General features: G+C 47.6%; 1 protein-coding gene across 1 annotated transcript in view; it reads left to right on the top strand.

Moving 5' to 3' along the window:
* Nucleotides 1-19,888, top strand: part of LOC115477864 (netrin-4-like) — a 91,734-nt gene that overhangs the window by 54,732 nt on the left and 17,114 nt on the right. The window contains 3 exon segments of the mRNA XM_030214977.1: nucleotides 34-247; nucleotides 4,089-4,204; nucleotides 11,702-11,770. Coding sequence (XP_030070837.1) covers nucleotides 34-247; nucleotides 4,089-4,204; nucleotides 11,702-11,770 — 399 coding nt within the window.

Below are 19,888 nucleotides of genomic sequence, written 5' to 3'. Positions count from 1 at the left end.
CTTTCGCTGATTAATGCAAATTCGATATTTCAGCCTGCTCCTGCCATGCTGTTGGATCTGCCAGCCTTCACTTTGGCACTAATGCCACCTGTGATCCTGCCAACGGTGACTGCGCATGCAAACCTGGCATTGCAGGTCCTCATTGTGACAAGTGCATGGTGGGATACTGGGGCTTTGGAGAATATGGCTGTAAACCATGTGACTGCGCTGGAAGCTGTGACCCTCTCACTGGGGACTGTATCAGCAGGTAAGCAATGGTTTCTCCATCCACAGATGGCATTTATTTCATTGACACTAATTCCAAATATGCTGGTAGAAAGCACTTTTCAGAAGGAACCTGGTGACTAAGTAAGGAGTTAGCTAGTTAGATCCCAACGGTGTCAGTGGACTCCACTCCATAGGCTGGCTAAATACAGCCATTTAGGGTTACCATATGTCCAGTTTTACCCGGACATGCCCTCTTTTTGAGGACATGGCCTGGCGGCAGGCAGATGGGCCTCAGGGTTGAAGGGCAGGCAGGCCTCAGGGCGGATGGGCAGGCAGGTGTAGGGTTACCATATTTGCTCCCCCCCAAAAGAGGACAATGCTCTGCCCCTACCACACCACCTCCACGCCCGTGATTACGCCCCACCCCGCCCCTTCACACACACACACACCACGCGCCCTGTCACATACCGCCCCCCCCCCTCACACACCCTTAAGGGTAACATAGTAACATAGTAGATGACGGCAGAAAAAGACCTGTACGGTCCATCCAGTCTGCCCAACAAGACAACTCCTATGTGCTACTTTTTGTGAATACCCTACTTTGATTTGTACCTGTGCTCTGCAGGGCACAGACCGTATAAGTCTGCCCAGCACTATCCCCGCCTCCCAACCACCAGCCCCGCCTCCCACCACCGACTGTCCGATCCTCCCCTCCCCTTACCTTACTATACTGCCCTGGTGGTCTAGTGACCTCTTCATGGGCAGGAAAGAGCCCTCTCTTTCCTGCCCAGAGTCCCTGCATACTGTTCCTTGCTGACTCCGGTCCTGGCGCCGATTCAAAATGGCCGCCGAGAGTTGAAGCGGCCTCGCAAGACTTCAACTCTCGGTGGCCATTTTGAATCGGCGCCCGGACCGGAGTCATAGTAACATAACATAGTAAATAACGGTAGATAAAGACCTGTTTGGTCAAGGAACAGTATGCAGGCGCTCCGGGCAGGAAAGAGGGGGCTCTTTCCTGCCCCAAAGAAGTCACTAGACCACCAGGGCGGTATAGTAAGGCAAGGAGAGTGGAGAATAGGACAAAACTAGGCCCGCCAGCCTGCCTGTTTGTCTGAAAATCCAGACAAACGGGCAGGCTGGCAAAACCCACCCGGTTGCCCGGCCATGTCTTCAAAAAGAGGACATGTCTGGGTAAAACCGGACATATGGAGGAATATTTTCAAAGCACTTAGCCTTCCATAGGTTTCTATGGAGCTTTGGAAGGCTAAGTGCTTTGAAAATGAGCCCCATGGTAACCCTAGGCAGGTCTCAGGGTGTCCTCCCCTCCTTTACCTTAGTGTGGTGCCCAGGTGGTCAGGAAAGGACGCCCGCTTTCTTGCCTTTCATGTCTGCAGACTATCTTGCTCCCGGTGCAGCTTCAAAATGGCTGCCGAGAGTTCAAGCGGCGGTCTCACGAGACTTCCGCTGAAGTCTTGCAAGGTCACTGCTTGAACTCTTGGCAGCCATTTTGAAGTGGTGCCGAGAGCAAGAGAGGTCTACAGCCGCGCCGGGAAGGAAAGAGGGGGCTCTTTCCTGCCCCAAAGAGGTCACTAGACCACCAGGGCACCACACTAAGGTAAAGGAGGGGAGGGGTAATGAATGGAATCATGTGGGTGGAGGGAGGCTGGAAAATTGGGGAGGGATATACATGGGGGAGAGAGAGGGAATCTGGCTTTCTTTGGGGGGGGTCAAAGTGACAGAGGGCAGGGCGGGGTGTGATGGGGCGGGGCGGGTATGACAGGGGGTGGGGCATGTGTCCTTTTTCTTAGGGCAAATATGGTAATCTAACCCTATAGCCATGCAGTTTTATTAGGTGAATATATTCATCCGCTCTAGATGTAGGCCTTCCTGGTGGCTTAATTTGGTGATGTTTTATCAGTGTTCATCATTTAAAACCTAAAATCAGAAGCTCTAAGTATACTGAAATGCACCATAATATAGAGCACTGGTAGAACTGTTAGCAAACCAAATGGCTCCCTCCACGTTTTCTGGATCATATGTTAAAGTGTTTCACAAATACAAGCTAACTTTCATTTGACTGCATGGTTGTGTCGTTTTTGCTTTACAAACCACACTTGATTACTATCTGGGCAGATGGCAGTGTTTCTTTAAAGAGGCAACCATACTGATTACTGTCTGGGCTGATCAAGGAGGTTAAATGACAGGAGACGGCATGATGTCAAAAAGCTGAAGCCCATTCCCCCCACAGCCGCCATCTTGGTATGTCCAAAACAAACTATCAGCTGTTGCATCCATGTTGTCGTTGTGCATTGTTTTATCTCAGTTATATTTAGAACTATGTCGGAACTACATATGGGAAGCTTTCAAATAAATAAAAAAAGCTGTCAGAGAGCAAATGGCACAATGAAAGGCTTCCAGGAGGAAAGGGGTTCTGTGTGTGAGATAATGAGCAGCGTAACGAAGAGAGAGGAGGACAGAAACTTGCCGGTCAATATTCAGCCCGCATCGCAAGTGATTTAACCGGGCAAGAGCCTTTCCTGCCCAGTTAAATTGTTTTGCATCAGGCAGTTGGAGTGTAATCCTGGGATAGACAGAGGCACCCGGGCCATGGGTTTCTGTTGTCACTATCTTTGTGAGATGAAATAAATAAATACATAAAGGCATATATAGCGCAACACTGAAATCCACAATACAGCATTGCAAATAACAAAGCGAGCTCACCGCAATCAACTTTTAAGGAGTAAAAGAATGTTATGGGATAGCAGGAGAGTCCAGGAGAATAGTCCACAGCATTAAAAACATCTAAAGGCATTTAAAAAACAAAAGGGGAATATATGTAAAAAGTCTACATCTCAACAAAGGTGGAACAAAAAAGTGAACTTTGAAAGGTCTACTCAGAGGATCCGGGAAAATCCTGAGGATCCCGCAGTATCCTTCATTTACCTTTTCCACTCTGGAGCACTGAAAAGACATTAAACCTCCCCCCATTCACAGACCCCTCAAAAACTCCCCCAGCCTCCCCTACATCTCCCCCCCCCCCCTGATCTCCTCCTAATAGAGAGAATGCAAAACCTAGAAGGTTTAATAAAAGGGGAAAGGGAATGGGACTTGATATACTGCCTTTCTGAGGTTTTTGCAACCTACATTCAAAGCGGTTTACATATAGTCAGGTACTTATTTTGTACCAGGGGCAATGGAGGGTTAAGTGACTTGCCCAGGGTCACAAGGAGCTGCAGTGGGAATTGAACCCAGTTCCCCAGGATCAAAGTCCACTGCACTAACCACTAGGCTACTTCTCCACTCATTCCACCAATAAGAGCCAACCTCATTAGTGATGTCACAATGGCTTGATTGCCCAATACTTGGCTCACTTCTGATACTGTGATGTCATAAGGGAAATGGAAATGGGACTTGATATACCTCCTTTCTGAGGGTTTTGCAACTACATTCAAAACAATTTACATATATTCAGGTACTTATTTTGCACCACGGGCAATGGAGGGTGAAGTGACTTGCCCAGAGTCACAAGGAGCTGCAGTGAACAATATAAACCTCACATTTGCTATTTTTTTCAATAGCATTTCCTATTGTTTTGGACAAACCAATATTGCGACTAACTCCGCCCATGGCTCATGCCGTCTCCTGTCATTACACCTCTTTGGGGCTGATGGCAGCGCTTCTTTAAAGAGGCAGACTGTTTTCACGCAGAATGGGCTTTAAGCAAGACTACATTGCTGTACAGCACAGCAACGACAGAATGTTCCCCAGTACACGTCTGAGAAGGAGTTTGTAAACAGCAGGTTGTTTTACTGCTTTGAACGTATTTTGGTTTTCTGCTGACCAACCACAAGCAATGTTTCACAATTTCCCCTTTATTAAAGCACTGGAGACATAGACTGGTACCATGAAATTCCTGACTTTCACTCTGTGTTTAATGACACTAAGTCAACATGGGACTGGAAGGATGAACAGGGATTCTCCGCTCTTCGACATTCAGGTGAGAATGCAAATTTATGGCACACTGCTCATCTCTGATGCCTCTTGCTCAGGTAGCTCTTCCACTGAGAAAGGAAAAAGTCTTTTGATTCATGAAGATGGGCAGAATAACCCTTTGCTATGATATTGATTTTGTAGCAGTGTAAGGGAAGAGATACAATAAGATTGGTTAATAAACTCGGTTGGTTTCCCACAGTACATATTACAGGGTCCAACCAGCCTTGGACCATCCAGAGTTGCTAACTGGATGATGCTGTATGTACTCCAAAAGGTACAGAGGAGGGCGACAAAAATGATAGAAGGGATGGGACGACTTCCCTATGGGGAAAGGCTAAAACGGCTAGGGCTCTTCAGCTTGGAGAAAAGATGGCTGAGGGGAGACATGATAGAGGTCTATAAAATAATGAGTGGAGTTGAACAGGTAGATGTGAATCGCTTGTTTACGCTTTCCAAAAATACTAGACTAGGGGTCAGCAATGACGTTGCAAAAAAGCATTTAGCTTAGCGGGGTTTTAAAAAGGTTTGGCTAACTTCCTAAAGGAAAAATCCATAAGCCATTATTAAGATGGACTTGGAAATTCCACTGCTTATTTCTAGGATAAGCAGCACAAAATGTACTGTACTGTTTTGGGATCTTGCCAGGTTCTTGTAACCTGGATTGGTCACTGTTGGAAACAGGATGCTGGGCTTGATGGACCTTCAGTCTGTTCCAGTATGGCAACGCTTATATTCTTATGGATTAAGGAAATAATGACGCAAACATTAATTAGAGTAGCTACCTTCATTATTATTGAAGTGGGAGCCACTTTGTAAAAAAAAAAAAAAAATTAACTGTAATGGACAGAATCAGCCCCGGACACAAAGGTTGGGGGCCTGAATAATGGGGGGGGGGGGGGGGGGGGTGGGGGGGGGGGGGGGGGGGGGGGGGGGGGGGGGGGGGGGAGGGGGGAAGGTCCCCTGCCAATGATACAACTAGTCGCTGCTCAAGCACACTTGGAGTGACTTGTGTTTGTATAATAACACAAGTCACTCTAAGAGTGCTTGAGCAGCTCGACCAATTGTATCTGTTCCTTCCCACACTCTCTCCATCTGGTGCCCGCAATCTCTCTATCCCCCTCCTCCCAAGTCAACACAACTCTCTCCTTCCTTCTTCCACAGCTTGTCTTACCCATACGCACTCTTTCCTCAAATCCCATTCTCTACCAACTGTATCCCAACCAGTCTCAAATCCTATCCACTTCTTTCCCCCATGCTGTTTTCACATCTGTCCCTTCTTAATTTGTCACCGTCCAACCATTTTTTTCTGTAGGCTTGCTACTGACACTACCTCTGCAACAGTTGCTCTGTTTTCGTCTTGCACCACCCTGCTCCCATTGAGTTTGAATTTGGACTCCTGCATTGTACTCACAGTCTCACTGCAGGGGAGATGGGGCACTGCATAGCTCAAACTCACTAAATGACAGCCTCTTGGTGTAGGAAAACACAGAGCTGCTATTCCAGAGGAAGGGCTGGCAGCAAACCTCCAGAGGAGGAGGGAGAGAGTATATAGTGGAGTAAGAAAGTCATGAAGCTGCACACAGGGTCAATGAGGGCCACCACTAGCCCTGGACTTACTATGAAGAACACTGAATTAGGGGCATCAGCTTCCATGAAATCATCTGAGCTGTGGGGCAAAATAGTACTCAAGGTACCAACAAGCCATTCATTAGCATCTCAGGTTTCCTTCTGGATATAGAGCCAGATGCATCAACCAAACGTAAAAAAAGCAAAAACATAAAAGCTGTTACCGAATTTTAAAAAACGAACAATGCAGCAAAAAAACAAGTCGCACATGTTCGGTGCGGTATTTGAAAGTACAATGCATCAATCTGCTGGAATCCCTGTCAGTAATTGGCCCCTAAAGCATGCGCAGAGCAGCCAAGCGTTATGCTGGCTGCTCTGCGCATGCCACACACGTCAACCCCCCCCCCCAAAAAAAAAACCAAAACACAAACACGTGGATCGGGAGGGGGCAAAGGCGCTCGTCAGGAGCGTCCTGTATGGACGTCCTTGCCCCCCCCCCCCCCGCCCGTGGTCGCCGCTGCTGCTCCCCGTATCTGCACAGGTCAGAGAGGGCCTGATAAAGAGAACCTTTTGAGAAATGCCTTTCAGCACTGTAAAGTGGAGGGGGGAGTGACGGCGACGATCTCGGGAGGGGGGCAGGGCATGGGGCGGAGGGTGTGTGGAGAAAGAGTTTAGAGACAGGAAGGGAGGGGGGCCAGGGCTCCTAAAGCTTTGAGTTTTGTTTTGTGTTTTTATTTAATGCTGGGGGATGAAGCGGGGAGCAGCAGCGGCGACCACGGGCGGGGGGGAGGGGGGGAAGACGTCCATACAGGACGCTCCTGATGAGCGCCTTTGCCCCCTCCTGAACTTTTTTTTTTCAGTTTTACAGTGATGCAGGGGGAGCGGGGAGCAGCAGTGACCTCGGGCGTCAATAAAAGACGCCCCTGACGCGTGTTTTCGTCCCCCTCGCTTTTTTTTTGTTTTTTACATTACAGTTTTCAGTCGGATAGCCCTAACGACAGGTACAGACCTGTCGTTAGCTTTCCGGCACTTTTCCTACGTTAGGGTAGTCGGAAAACTTTGATGCATCTCGTTTCAATGGGGTTTCTAAACAATTTGCTCATCTGCATTCCGTTTTCGTTTTCTGCTACCGTGGTCGGAAAATGGCCTTTAATGCATGCCACGGTTCGAAAATTCTTCATTAGAGGGTCGTTAAAGGGTCATTAAAGCTTAGTGCATCTGCCTCATAGTTTCTTCTGCTGGGCAATGGTCCTGCAAGACAGCAACAACCACATCAGAGGCAGAGCACAGCAGCTATCTTTCTGGAGAATGGACCATTGTAAAAGGTGGTTAGGAAAAGGGTGAGAGTTGCTCAGACTTTTGCTCCTGTACTGACCCTCTTCCAGACCAGTTCTGGTCGCCGTATCTCAAAAATGATATAGCGGAATTAGAAAAGGCTCAAAGAAGAGCGACCAAAATGATAAAGGGGATGGAACTCCTCTCGTATGAGGAAAGGCTAAAGAGGTTAGGGCTCTTCAGCTTGGAAAAGAGACAGGAGATATGATTAAGGTCTACAAAATCCTGAGTGGTGTAGAAAATTGATTTTTTTTTTTTACTCGTTCCAAAAGTACAAAGACTAGGGGACACTCGAGGAAGTTACATGGAAATACTTTTAAAACAAATAGGAGGAAATATTTTTCATTCAAAAATAGCTCTGGAACTCTTTGCCGGAGGATGTGGTAACAGCAGTTAGCATACCTGGCTTTAAAAAAGGTTTGGACAAATTCCTGGAGGAAAAGTCCATAGTCGGCTATTGAGACAGACATGGGAAGCAACTGGTTGCCCTGGGATTTGTAGTATGGAGTGTTGTCACAATTTGGGTTTCTGCCAGGTACTTGTGACCTGGCTTGGCCACTGTTTAGAAAACAGGATACTGGGCTAGATTGACCACTGATCTGACCTAGTATGGCTACCAGTGGCGTAGCCAGACAGCCAGTTTTGGGTGGGCCTGAGCCCAAAGTGGGTGGGCACAAAATTTTCTCTGCTCCGCCCTCCCTCCACCACTATACCCAACATTTCTCCCCCTCCCCACCTATTCCCTCTGTATGCAGCATGTATCCCTCCCCTCCACCTCATACACAGCCAAGACTTCTCCCTTCCTCACCCCTCCACCCCTTTGCTGAATCTCCCTCACCCACCAACCAAGCCTCATCTTTCCATCTTCCCTCCCCTCTTTTAGCAGCATCTTTCTTTCCATCTTCCCTTCCCCCTGTGCAGCTGCTGTGTCCCCCGTCTTCCCTCCCCCATGCAACATCTTTCCCCTCATCATCCCTCCCCCCATGCAGCTGCAGCATCTCACCCTCCTTACAGGCCCGCCCAGCAGCAGTATTCCTGACGGCGATTCTACTCGCAGGCTCCGCTCGCAGTCACAGCGATTCCCACACGCTACTTGCCGGCTGCTGCTCAACAATCTCCTTGCGCTACTAAGCGCTAACCCGGAAGTCTCTCCTGCAGAGGACAGACTTCCGGGTTAGCGCTTAGTAGCGCAAGGAGATTGAGCAGCAGCCGGCACTGGCAGCGTATGGGAATCGCTGCGACTGCGAGCAGAGCCTGTGACTGGAATCGCCGTCAGGAACTTTGCTGCTGGGCGGGCCTGACCAGAAATTGGGTGGGCCCAGGCCCACCCGGGCCCGCCCGTGGCTACGCCCCTGATGGCTACTATTATGTTCTTATGTACCTAGAAGCTGTCTCTGTGCAGAGATAGAACAATCCATTAGCTTGTGCAGGAGCTGGGATAAAAGAGTATAAACCAATGCATCCTGCAAGAACAGATGACCTTCAGTGTGTGTTCATGACAAGATTCATATGAATTAAATTCCCTTTGTGCTTTCACATAGCTGGCTAGAAGGGAGCCGATGCTTTGGGAGAGAGGGGCTGGCTGCCTGGAAGGGAGTTGATGCAGGCAGGTGGGGGGCTTGAGGGGAAGCTGGCTAGGTAACAGCTAATACGGAGGGGGGGCGGCTGATGTGGGTGGGAAGCTGGAAGGGATGTTGGCTGGAAAGGAGCTGATGTGGGTGGGTGAGAAGCTGGTTGAAAGGGAGCTGGTGTGGAGAGATGGGGAGCTTGAGGGGAAGCTGGCTAGGTAGAAGCTGATGTGGGAGAGTGAAGGAAGCTGGCTGGAAGAGAGATGATGTAGAAGGGGGGCTGGGAGGAATGTTGGCTGGAACGAAGGACAAATTCTGAATATTCCACAAATAAACTGAAAATGTTTTGCCTGTGCACATCTGTGTTAGATTCCATACAAAGAACATTGTACGTTGGTAATAGGTAAAAGGAAAAATTTAACTGTGCATTGCAGTGCCCAGTTTCTGATAGGTTATTGACCTGGAACCTTTAACAACTTGCTTCCTTTCTACTGCAACTAGAGTGGAAGAAAGAGGCTGGCCCCCACCAGGTATATTTTGTTTTGTTTTTAGAAAATTAGCAGCCCTTCAAAATCCAACTACACACTACAGGCAACCTGAAGATCATGTTTTTGCAAGGTAATTAATTAATGATATGTTTAATCAGTGTACAGCAGTGGTTCCCAAACCTACCCTGGGGGAACCCCCAACCAGTCAGGTTTTCAGGATATCCTATATAATAATTCTCACCACCAACGTTCGAATGTGCCAGGGACCGTGCCTTCCTCGGAGGTGGTCTGCTAGGCAGGCATGCACTGACGTCAGTGACAGCTGATTTGAAACCGAGGAGTAGGGAAACGGCCCCCTGGACCCCCCTTCCGCGAATCTGGCAACCCCTCCCCCTTCACGCAGAAAACCACCCCCCGCCGCCGTTGTCGACTACCTGTGCTGATAGGGGACCCAAACCCCCAACAGCCGAAGTGCTGTTCTGCCCTTCACGTTGGCTCCTCAATGCTCTTCTCAATCTCTTCAAGTTTCTATACGTGCGTCTGACGTCTGAGATTGAGAAGAGCATTAAGGAAGCAACGTGAAGGGCAGAACAGCACTTCGACTGTCAGGGGTTTGGGTCCCTCGTCAGCACAGGTAGTCGACAATGGCGGCGGAGGGGGTGGTTTTCGCCGGGAAGGGGGGGGCAACAGGGTCGCGGAAGGGGGGTCCACAGGCCGCAACGCGGGGGCGGGGTTGAAAACAGAGGGAGGGCAGACTGTGAAACACCGAGGGAGGGTGGGGGATTGCCTGCCTAGCGCTCGTTTCCTTGGTTTCAGAAACGGGCCTTTTTCCTAGTCCATAATATTTATGAGATAGATTTGGCTCCATTGAAGGAAGTGCATGAAAATCTCTCTCATTAATGTTTATTGTGGATATTCTGAAGACCTGACTGGCCGGGGATTCCCCCAGGACAGGTTTAGGAACCATTGGTGTAGAGAGTGTTGCTGAGGGCAGTTCAGAGGGTCCCTGTCTCAAAGCACAGACAAGGGTGATGCTGGACTTTGCTGAAGGCTTGTCAGTGAATAATGGAGACACAAGTCAAATGAGGCTGTGCAGGTTTTCAGGTTTGTGCTGAAATTCTTCTGCTGGACTGCAAGGTCACTCAAAGGCTGCTGGTAAGCAATGCATCATGATGTAGAGGCTGCCAACTATCAATCACAATAAGTCTATTGCAGATTTGCCAAGTGTGCTAATCTACAATTGCACAGTACGGGGTCGATATTCAAAGCAATTTAATCGGCCAGAAATGGCTCCTGGACAGATAAATCACCTGTTCGGGGGTAACAGCTAATTTTCAGCAGCACTTAACTGGTTAATGCTGCTGAAAATAACTGGTTAGTGCCAAACTGAAAACCAGCTATTTTAGGGGCATTACAGGGCAGAGTAAGCATGGCCACCGAGAGACTGGGCCGGGCCCGGGGCAAGGCCGCCCTCGCCGCCCTGAGGTCGCCGCTCCCCCCTCCACCCTCCCCAAGGTCGCCACCGCTCCCCCCGAGATCACCGCAGCCACTGCTCCCTCCTTCACCCCCCCCCCGTGGTCGCCACCACCGCTCCCCCCTCCGTCCGCCACCAGGCCGGGCCCCCTGCATTGAAATCGCAGTCTCACCTCCGCGAAAGCAGCGCTGCAGGCAGCAGAATGCCTCCCTTTGGCCCTCCTTCCCTCCTTGTGTCCCGCCCTCACGGAAGTTACATCAGCCACTGCTCCCCCCTTCCCCCCCCCCCCCCCGTGGTCGCCACCGCCGCTCCCCCCTCCGTCCGCCACCAGGCCGGGCCCCCTGCATTGAAATCGCAGTCTCACCTCCGTGAAAGCAGCGCTGCAGGCAGCAGAACGCCTCCCTTTGTCCCTCCTTCCCTCCTTGTGTCCCGCCCTCACGGAAGTTACGTCAGACGAGGGCGGGACACAGGGAGGGAAGGAGGGCCGAAGGGAGGCGTTCTGCTGTCTGCAGCGCTGCTTTCGCGGAGGTGAGACTGCGATTTCAATGCAGGGGGCAGACAGTCGACGACGGAGGGCGGGTGGGACTGCGGCGCCGGGCCCCCCTTGGAGGCCTGGGGAATTTTGTCCCCCCTGCCCCCCCTCTCGGCGGCTATGAGAGTAAGCACTCAACCGGCCAGGTTAATCGTATAAATAGGACTGCATAAAAGTCAGTCCTATATTTATGCGGTAACTCATAGCTGGATAAATGCTGAATATCTCACTTAACCGGCTATGTGTTAGCGGGCTCCTGAAACCTGGAAATTCAATTCTGGTGCCTGGACATAGCCTGGCACTGAATTTCTGAGTTTGATGCCGGCAGCGGTCAGTAAAACTCTGATCGCCGCTGGCTGAATATTGGTCTCTACATCTCTTGTGGGTTTGGCAATCATGCTCATCTTTGCTTCTGTACATCTGAGCAGATTTTCATTTCAGTAATTGCTGGAAGATACCGAATCCTACCGTTGTGTTTGCTGATGTTTACATATCAAGGAAATTGGTGCAGTTCTGTTTTTTGCTTTTTCTCTTCCAGGTAAATGCGAATGTAAGGAACAGGCCTTGGGAAATCCCAAAGTGTTTTGCAGCATGAAGTACTCGTATGGTGAGTTGGACAAAGAAATCTAAAGGGGCTTTACCTTTGAAGACCACCATCCATCTGCTCAAAAGGCAAAAATAGATGGCACTCTGTTAGAAAGGCTGATAACGTTTCAGTTAGGCATAAACATCCACAGTAAAACAAATTCCTAATCACACTTACTCACTTGTCCCATCCCAGCTGCAGTGGTGCATGTCATTCTTTTCCCACAAATATTGAAGTCACATTTTAATATTACCTTGAGTTCAGCTATAATTTGTTCAGAATGCAGATGCACACTTTTGGCAAAACAAGAATTCTGTAGTAAAAGAAAAAGCAGAAAAAAAGACCAAAATCATGAAAAAGGAACAAAACCAGATTTGTACAACCTGTAATCAATCTAGCCATTCTTAATGGTTAAAAATAAATCTTAGGGTGCCAGAGCAAGGGTATTAGGCACCATAGATGGACCCTCAGCATTGTGCCCCCCACCATTTAACTTTCAGGCCCCTAGTTTCCCCCCTCTGAGATTTTGATAATTAAACTCAACAGACGTTATCATTCAACTCCACTTTCCCTGTAAAAAATTATGCAATTGGACATCATCCCTCAAATTCTATATAGGTCAGCCAAACTTGGGTGGGCGCAGTGCTAGCACATGTCGGCAGGAACAGGCTGCTTCAGCCAATTACGGGGGCCTTCCTTCAGCCTGTCCCGCCCCTGAGGGCTGAAGGAAGGCCCCTGGGATTGGCTGAAGCAGCCTGCTCTTGCTGATGTGTGCCAGCACTGCTTAAAAAAGATTAACTGCGGCAGAAGAGGCAAGTAGGTGCAGGTGAGATGCTCTACCCATGTTGTGGTTCTTTATTGTTGGTAGCAAGCATGGGCATAGTTTTTTGGGGGGGGAGCATTGCCCCCCCTCCAAATGCTACTGAACCGGGTGCCTCCTTCATCTTCTCCTTCCCCAACCCCACCCGCCCCAGCATAAATTCCTTTTTCTTTTGTCTCTTCTGGCTTTCCCACTTCCCACAACCCGTTTCCCTACCCCCCACCACCCCGCTTCAAACCTGCGGGTCCTTCCTACTACTACTTATCATTTCTATAGCGCTACCGGACGTACGCAGCGCTTCACACTTGAACATGGAGACACAGTCCCTGCTCAATAGAGCTTACAATCTAATTATGACAGACAGACAGGACAAGTAAGGGATAAGGGTTAGGACAGACAGGAAAACTGTGCATTATAAGATTTACCTTATTCTGTGAGAAACAAGCATGTTTTCCATGACCTAACTTAGGATGTAACCCTGACTCTGGGGTTAAATGGTCAGTATTCTCAATGAAGAAGGGTAGTTAGTGGGGTTCCCCAGGGGTCTGTGCTGGGACCGCTGCTTTTTAACATATTTATAAATGATCTAAAGATGGGAGTAACTAGTGAGGTAATTAAATTTGCTGATGACACAAAGCCATTCAAAGTCACTAAATTGCGGGAGGACTGTGAAAAACCACAAGAGGACCCCACGAGACTGGGAGACCGGGCGCCCAAACGGCAGACGACGTTCCATGTGAGCAAGTGCAAAGCGATGCATGTGGGAAAGAGGAACCCGAATTATAGCCCCGCCATGCAAGGCTCCACGCCAGGAGCCACAGACCAAGAAAGGGATCCAGGTGTCGTCCCCGATGACACGCCTAAACCCTCCGCCCAGTGTGCTGCGGTGGCCAAGAAAGCAAACAGAATGCTAGGCACCTTCTTGCAGCGGTTCTGAGCACTAAAAAAGAAAAAGAGCTGCCAGTAGAGAGCCGAATGCGGCAACGCTCACAGTCGGGATCTGCCGGCCTGGAACCTTCCCCTGTGACACACACCCACGCTGCTGCGGGGGAGGTCCTGGCACAGCCTGGCTGTGACTGTTGCAGCCAGCAACTCTTTTTATTTTTGAAGGGGGACCGGGTTGCAGGTTTGAAGTGGGCTGGGGGTTTGAAGCGGGAAGCATGGGGCCGGGGGCAGGCCACGGGAGGTGGGAACAGGAGACCTATGAGCTGCTTTATCCACATTGTTGTTCTTTATTGTTGGTAGCATTTTTATTTGATTTCACTCACATTTTTAAACATGCCGGCTTGTGCAGCATATGGATGTATTTATTTATTTGTTGCATTTCTATCCCCACATTTTCCCACCTATTCGCAGGCTTAATGTGGATGTACACAGAGGAAGTATTGGTTTCATCGGTTAGAGAAGTAATTCTAAATTTTAAGTTATTTTGTCATTTGGAGGGGCTGGTTATGGGGACTCACTGTATTCATGCATAAATGTTTTCACCTAATAAAGGGCTACCAAAACAGACAACAAGTTATGAGAATCAGGTGCTTAACAATCAGACTTGCTATTTATAAGTACAATTTAAAAAAATAATAGTTAGGTTGAAACCTGGGAGCATTTAACTTTTTTTTTTTTCCTGTGCCTACAGCAAAAGAAAAAGATGGCATGTGGGAACTTGCTCCTTTTGTTTTGTGGATTGCAGGGGTATATTATAAAAATGCACTTGCCTATTTTTATCACTACTGTTTCACAGAGATGTATTGAATAATGAGGGAAGGGCTTTCTTTATGCAGAAGTTCTGTCCAGAGTCAGTCTAAATGTGCCAACATTGCCCAGTTCAGCATACTATTGGCCGCCAAGTGCATACAAAGTTTATTATGTTCAATGGAAAATAAATCTGTTGGCTCAGGCTGCTTGCTATGTGAATATTCTATCACTGTTTCATTATTGCTACCAATAATTACATATTAAGGACATTTGCTTTAAACTTTGTTTTAATTCATTTATCCAGTCCTTATATGCACATGGTTTTGCATTTTAAACCCACAGGTGAAGCCTAAGGGTGGTTGAATAATTAGGTATATTTAAATTTGTTTATTAAATTTATTTTACAAGTTAACATCCACTTGCAAAAGGAAAAACAGATCCAATCATGCTAAAATTACATAGCATTAATATACATCGCTATCTATTCAAAGAAACATTTTATATCTTCCTTAGACCTCAATTATACAGTTGAAAAGGGGGCGACAGGAATTTAAATGGAGAAATTAACCTCAATCTTTAAAATAAATCAGCTTAACCTGGAACCATTGCTATTATTCTTTAGTTGGTAAAGTTATTCCTATATTACTCTTGCTTAGGTTTTTCAAGTCCAAGAATGTCCGCAGCTGTGATGGGTCATAAAACACATATTTAGTTCCTTGAAAGTTGATCCTACACTTGCATGGGTATGCTAACATATAGGTTGCCCCTAAGGCTCTAGTCTCATTTCTCAAATCCAAAAATTGTTTCCTCCTCTCTTGCGTTGCTTTCGCAACATCCGGGTATACCCAAACTTTTTGTCCATGAAATAATTTTGGTGAATTTTTAAAGTAAAGCTTCAAAACCAGATTTAAGTCTTGTTCAAAGACAAATTGAACAATTAAGGTTCCACGATTAACAATTTCAACATCTGATTGTTCTAAGAAATCAGTTAAATTCTGAGGCTCCTGATCTTCTCCTTGTACCTTCTTTACAGAATCTTTTAGAGGTAAATAATACATCTTGTTACATGGGGGTATATTAGAAGAATCTATCTGTAAAATTTCCTGAAGATACATTCTAAATAGATCACTTGATTTTAATAATGATGAAATAGGAAAATTCAGGAGCCTCAAGTTTAAACGACGATTATAGTTCTCCATTTGTTCAATTTTTCGCTGAGTTATTAGTTTATCTTTTATCAATGCTTCCACTGAAGATTTTAATTCATTAACCACAATTTGGTTTTGCTGAGCCTGTTCAGACGTATCTTTTTTAACTTTTTCAAGTGAGGCATCAATTTTTTCTAATTTACTTACAACTGTTGAAATTTCATTAATAGACTTAGTCACTGCTACGGTCAAACCTTGAACCGCTTTCCAAACCTCCGTAAGAGTCACCTCTCCCGGGTCTTCCCTCGGTGTCAAATCTTCTCCGCTTAGGTCTTGGGGTGATCTGCCGGACGAAACGCCGCTAGCAGCGCCTTCCGCGTCAAGCGGGGTTCCCTCACCTCTGACCTTCGCTGGACAGGGAGGCGGCACCAACTCCGGCGGCGTGAGTGAAATCTCTCGTCCTAGAAGCTCCGACGCTCCCTCGTCTCGGCTCAACAACGGACTCGCCAAACCGGATTCCTGCATGGTTCGCTGTATAAAACGGTCGAGAGTCTGCTGGTCTGGAGTTGAAGTAAGTACCCTCGGCAGTTGGGGCCTCACCGCTCCCTTACGTTTAGTATGTGGCATTGTAGGAAATTTTTCCAGCACATCTCAGACCGCTCTCAACAGCAGCTTTCAGGTCGCCATCTTGAAACGCCTGAATAATTAGGTATAAACTGTGTTTCTGATTTTACTTGTTTGGACTGCTTTTGGTCCTGCTATTCTGTACATCTGTTGTCTGGAATTTTGGAAGATGGAAATGAGAAAATAATTACGTTTTGGATGTACTGTGTAGAGGTTCTTGTTTACGTTTGCAATATGTGTATGGATGCCCACAAGAAAAAACTTCATTCATTGGCCTTTAATCTTGAGAATAGCGGTGGTAAATCTCCAGCTTTGAGAGGCATCTCCGAACTCCTTTACCTTTGCTGACAGGGATATCAAGCCCACCAGCCAAATAAATGCACTGCTGCTGCTCCTCGCAACTTGTTTCTGGCTCTGAGCATCATGCCAGGACTTCGCGAGCAAGTGTGCATGAGAATTCCTGGCATGCTGCTCAGAGCCAGAAACAAGCAGCGGGGAGCAATGGTAGTCCATTTATTTGGCTGGTGGGGCTTGGCATCCCCACCAGCAAAGGTATGTTGGCAGTGCCTGCATAGGGGGGAGGGAGGACAGAGAGGAATGTGTTGCCCCCTTAATTAACCTCGGGGCCCCCCCAAATTGCAAGGCTAGCCAGTTGTTAAAAATTTCCCAGCACACCACTGCTCTCAGGGTATATTGTTTTGCCTTGACTACAGCTGCTCTTTGCTGCCCCCAGATGCTGCCTCTCTAGGGGGTCCTTTTACAAAGCTGCAGTAAAAAGAGGCCTGCGGCAGTGTGGGCAAGTGAAATTGCCGTGCACCGAAGCCACTTGTTACCGCAGCCAGAATTTCCATTATTTTAAATGGAAGTCATTAATTGTCCGCTTGCAAATACAAATATTGGTGCCTGGAAATTTACTGAGCCTGCAAATAGATGGGAAAATGTGGGATACAAATGCTACAAATAAAAATAAAATACTGTCTGAGCCCTTACCATCACCTATTTAGTAGGCAGTAAGGACTCACTTGCTAACCCGGTGGTAATCTGACAGCTCGCGGTGATGGGCAATTACCGCCGGGCATGCATACACCATGCCCCCATGCTAGAAAATAGGAAAATATTTTCTGGTATGGGAAACGTTGCATGGCAAACACAAAACTACCGCAAGGCATCTGGGCATGCCCTGCGGTAGTGATATTTTGACGCGTGCTACTCACGTGGTAGTCCTACTGCAGCTTAGTAAAAGGGCCCCTTGGTGACTGCCCAGTCCGTGTAATGGTAAAGCTGGCCCTGCTCAGCCCCTACAATGTGATCGCTAAGTTGGTGTATCATGACAAAGTAACATAGTTCCCATGTTGATCCATTAGAACACAAAGCAACTATGGTCAACAAACAAACAAAATATATAATTAAGGTAAAATCTTTTTAATGGACTACTGTAACAATACATTTCTTTACAAGCCTAAGCGTTATTTACAAGGGCCCAATATTCAGACCGTGGGAGTTAGCTGGGCTGACTCCCGCGGTTGGCACTGAGCCCGGGCTGTTTCTGGTGATCGGCATTGAATATCTAGGTGGGTTTTTTTTGGCCGGCTTCAACTTATCCGGCCACGCCAATTGTCACATCTGTGGCCGTGACCCCTCTCAGACTCACCTTATTTCCTGTGGTCAGCTTCTGAGCTGGCTTCTGTCTGTTCTTTGTGAGTTAGTTCTGTCTCTGTGTGCTGGTTGCGTTAGATTGTCTGTCTGCTGTCACCCGTTCCAGATTTCAGCCCAGTCCGGTCCGGATCTTCCAGACTGCTTGTTTTGTTTGAACCTGCACAGCACCCTTAGTGTCCTGGTGAATGCTGCAGCTGAGTCTCAGCTGCTGCTGGGCTTATTAGCCATTTTGAATCCTTTCTGCTTTGCCTTTGCATCGTCTAAGGCCCTGGTATGTTGGTGCTTGTTGCACTTCAGCCTGAGTTTGTTTCCTTGTTCTAGTTGCTTGCCTGAAGTTCTTGCCTGTTTCTAGTTAGTCTATGTTTAGTTTAGGGTTTGCTTGTTTCTTAGTCTTGCGCCTTGTTTGTAGTTCTTTGTGTGGTGCTTAGGTTTCTGTGTTGTCTGTCGTCAGTGGCTGCTTGCAGCTTTTAGTTCTTTCCCTTGTTTGTCAGTGTTTGTTTCCTGCTTTTGTGGCTGCTTGCAGTTTCCAGTTCCTGTCCTTTCACTTATCCCTTCCTTGCCCTGCTGTCCCTGTATGTTCCTTTCCTCTCTGACCCTCAGTCCTGGTTCAGCCTAGTGGGTATCCAGTCCTGCCTTGCCCAGTAAGTCCTGCCGGCCACCTGCAGCCAGGAGCTCAACTCCTGGTGAAAAGTGGCCAAGTGCAGGTGAAGTTTAGGGGTACCTGCTCTGCTAAGTCCTGCCTGTTTGCCTCTGCTGCAACGCCAGTCCGGAGTTCCAGTCCTGTTCTGCCTAGTCTCCGGTGGGGTGTGGTTTTGCCTGCCACTGCCTCTCCTCGGCAGTGGCCCAAGGGCTCACAAACCCAGTTCCAGCTTTGAAAACGTGACACCAATATTCAGCACTGGCTGCTTAAGTTGAAACCAGCCAAAGATAGGCCTGCTATTTCAGCGGCCCAGTTTGGCCAACAAACGTAGCCAGTGATGTACTGAATATTACCTGATAGCCAGTTATATCACACAAAATAACCGGTCAGCTGCTAAGCACTAACTGGCAATATTCAACAGGAGATAACCGGCTGGTTAGATGGTTTTTAAATATCAGGCGGAATGAATGCCAATGTCTCCCATTTTTAAAAATAAGAATCCCTTGTTTGGGAATGAAAGCTGTGTTCCTGGCTCTGCACATGCATCATAGCCTAACTCAGTGGAGTCCTAAATTTTCCAGTGATCTCGGCGGCTCTTGTGCATATTTTCCCTACTTACTCATAAGATGAAAGCTTTCTCCTAACTTTGCCAAGCCTGGGTTTGTATGTCTCTCCAGTCTCTCATGAGCTGTAAGAGCATCAGCTTTATGTGATGGAGAGCAATTTGTACTGTAGCACTGGGAGAGCCGCTTCCCACTGGAGGTGGTGAATGAGGAGGGGAAGCACCATAACGGAATTCACGGGATGGGCAGAAAGGACCCTGAATAAAACTGGTGATTAAGTACCCGTCTAGTACTTATCCTATTGTAGCAAGTGAAAATGTGCAGACTGGATGGGCCTTACAGGCTTTATTCCTGCCCCTTCTTCTGTTTCTGGGTTTCTATGGATACTCCATCTATTTAACTAACCTGATTGAAATCTGTAGGTCACAATTTGCAGCAGCTTCACAAACTCTCCACTTCAGTTGATTTCGTAGGAAGGATTTTTAAAGGAGAAAACTCCCTTCTTATTTGAACATTGAACCACGGGAGCCAGCTCTGTGGGTGCTTGAGCACCCCCAATATTAAGCAAACTCCTGTGTCAAGGGATGGGGAAAAATTCTGTTGGGTTTAGGGCCCCCAATCATTTTAAGATTGGCTCCTATGCCTCAAACAGTAATAATTTATTTTAAAACGTGTATAGAGATACCGTTCAATAACGCTGTAGTGTCACAGAGCTTATAAAGTAAGTTGATGTACAGGAGACAGATTTACAGTATATGCTTGCCGAGAAGCAGAGAGAGATAGAGGTGAAATTCAGCCCCATCTCTCTCTCTGATGTAGCTTCATTGGTCCCATGTATTCCCCTAGGGCTAAATGTTGTAAGTAAAAAAAAAAAAAAAAAATTTAAAGTTTGTGACAACATTGGCAAAAACAATCATGGTTTAGCAAATGAGTGGAGGAGTGGCCTAGTGGTTAGGGTGGTGGACTTTGGTCCTGGGGAACTAAGGAACTGAG

Source organism: Microcaecilia unicolor, chromosome 9 (assembly GCF_901765095.1).
Source record: "Microcaecilia unicolor chromosome 9, aMicUni1.1, whole genome shotgun sequence".
NCBI lineage: Eukaryota > Metazoa > Chordata > Amphibia > Gymnophiona > Siphonopidae > Microcaecilia > Microcaecilia unicolor.
Note: the sequence above shows the minus strand (reverse complement) of the source record. Positions and strands in the feature narration are given on the sequence as shown.